The sequence below is a fragment of the Enoplosus armatus genome, chromosome 7 (assembly GCF_043641665.1).
Source record: "Enoplosus armatus isolate fEnoArm2 chromosome 7, fEnoArm2.hap1, whole genome shotgun sequence".
In the NCBI taxonomy this organism is placed as follows: domain Eukaryota; kingdom Metazoa; phylum Chordata; class Actinopteri; order Centrarchiformes; family Enoplosidae; genus Enoplosus; species Enoplosus armatus.
In genome coordinates this window covers 1,009,124-1,010,000 of record NC_092186.1, presented here as the reverse complement: position 1 = coordinate 1,010,000, position 877 = coordinate 1,009,124, and the positions used below count along the sequence as shown (strand labels likewise).

Below are 877 nucleotides of genomic sequence, written 5' to 3'. Positions count from 1 at the left end.
TAAAGTGAATTTACACCTCGAGCCAATTCAGCGTTCTTTCCACTGACTTTGTTTTCAATCGTGCTTCCTGTGAAATTCATGTTCAGTCTGAGGACTTTGTCAGATTCGTCCTCTGGAGAATATGAATATTCACAGTATATTTTATGGCGATCTGGCCTGTAGTTGTTGAGATGTTTCGCTCTGGACCAAAGACGCATGTACGCTGCGTATCAAAGTGTATGTAAATATTGTTGATGACTCATCTTGAACTCGGGGGCGTTTGATTGTTGGCTCATGGATCCTGGTTCCCAGGTGAACGTTTGGATGAACTCCTGAATGCAGGTTGATCAGCTGTGGTTGTGACTCAGTGAGACTCCATGTCAACTTCTTCTTCTGTCTCTCCACAGTGGTACCTGGGATAGGGACTCCAGATGCCCCTCCCCCTCCGCCCACCTGTACGACAGATCGCTGCAGCCTCCTCCTCGACCTATGACCTTTGATGCCAGCTGCGACAGAGAGTCCTGTCTTGCCCCGCCCCTACAACCCCTCGTCCTCCCCCTCTGCGCCTGACTCCGCCCCCACCAGCGCCATACACAGACTCAGCAGCATCAGCATGGCTACAGCGGATCAAACGCACCCCAACCGCCCACTCTGTAACCTGTACGTCATAGACTTCCCTGTAGACATATGGTTCATATGTCGATGTCCGTATATAGTGCCAGACCCTGACCCCTGACCGCCCCCCCCCCAAAACCAGACCAGGCTGAGAAATTTGTGGGGGGGATTTAGCCTTCAATTTTTGGGAACGCCGCAAGACTGAATCTCAGAGCTTCCCCTCTCTCCCATCATCCTCCAGTGGACTTACATCAGTACAATACCCTCCCCACACCCACCGTCC

General features: G+C 51.8%; 1 protein-coding gene across 1 annotated transcript in view; it reads left to right on the top strand.

The window, feature by feature from the left end:
• Positions 1-479, top strand: part of nfia (nuclear factor I/A) — a 149,613-nt gene extending 149,134 nt beyond the window's left edge. The window contains 2 exon segments of the mRNA XM_070908571.1: positions 387-415; positions 418-479. Of these exon segments, the coding sequence (XP_070764672.1) occupies positions 387-415; positions 418-479 (91 nt within the window).
• Positions 480-877: the final 398 nt, after the last annotated feature.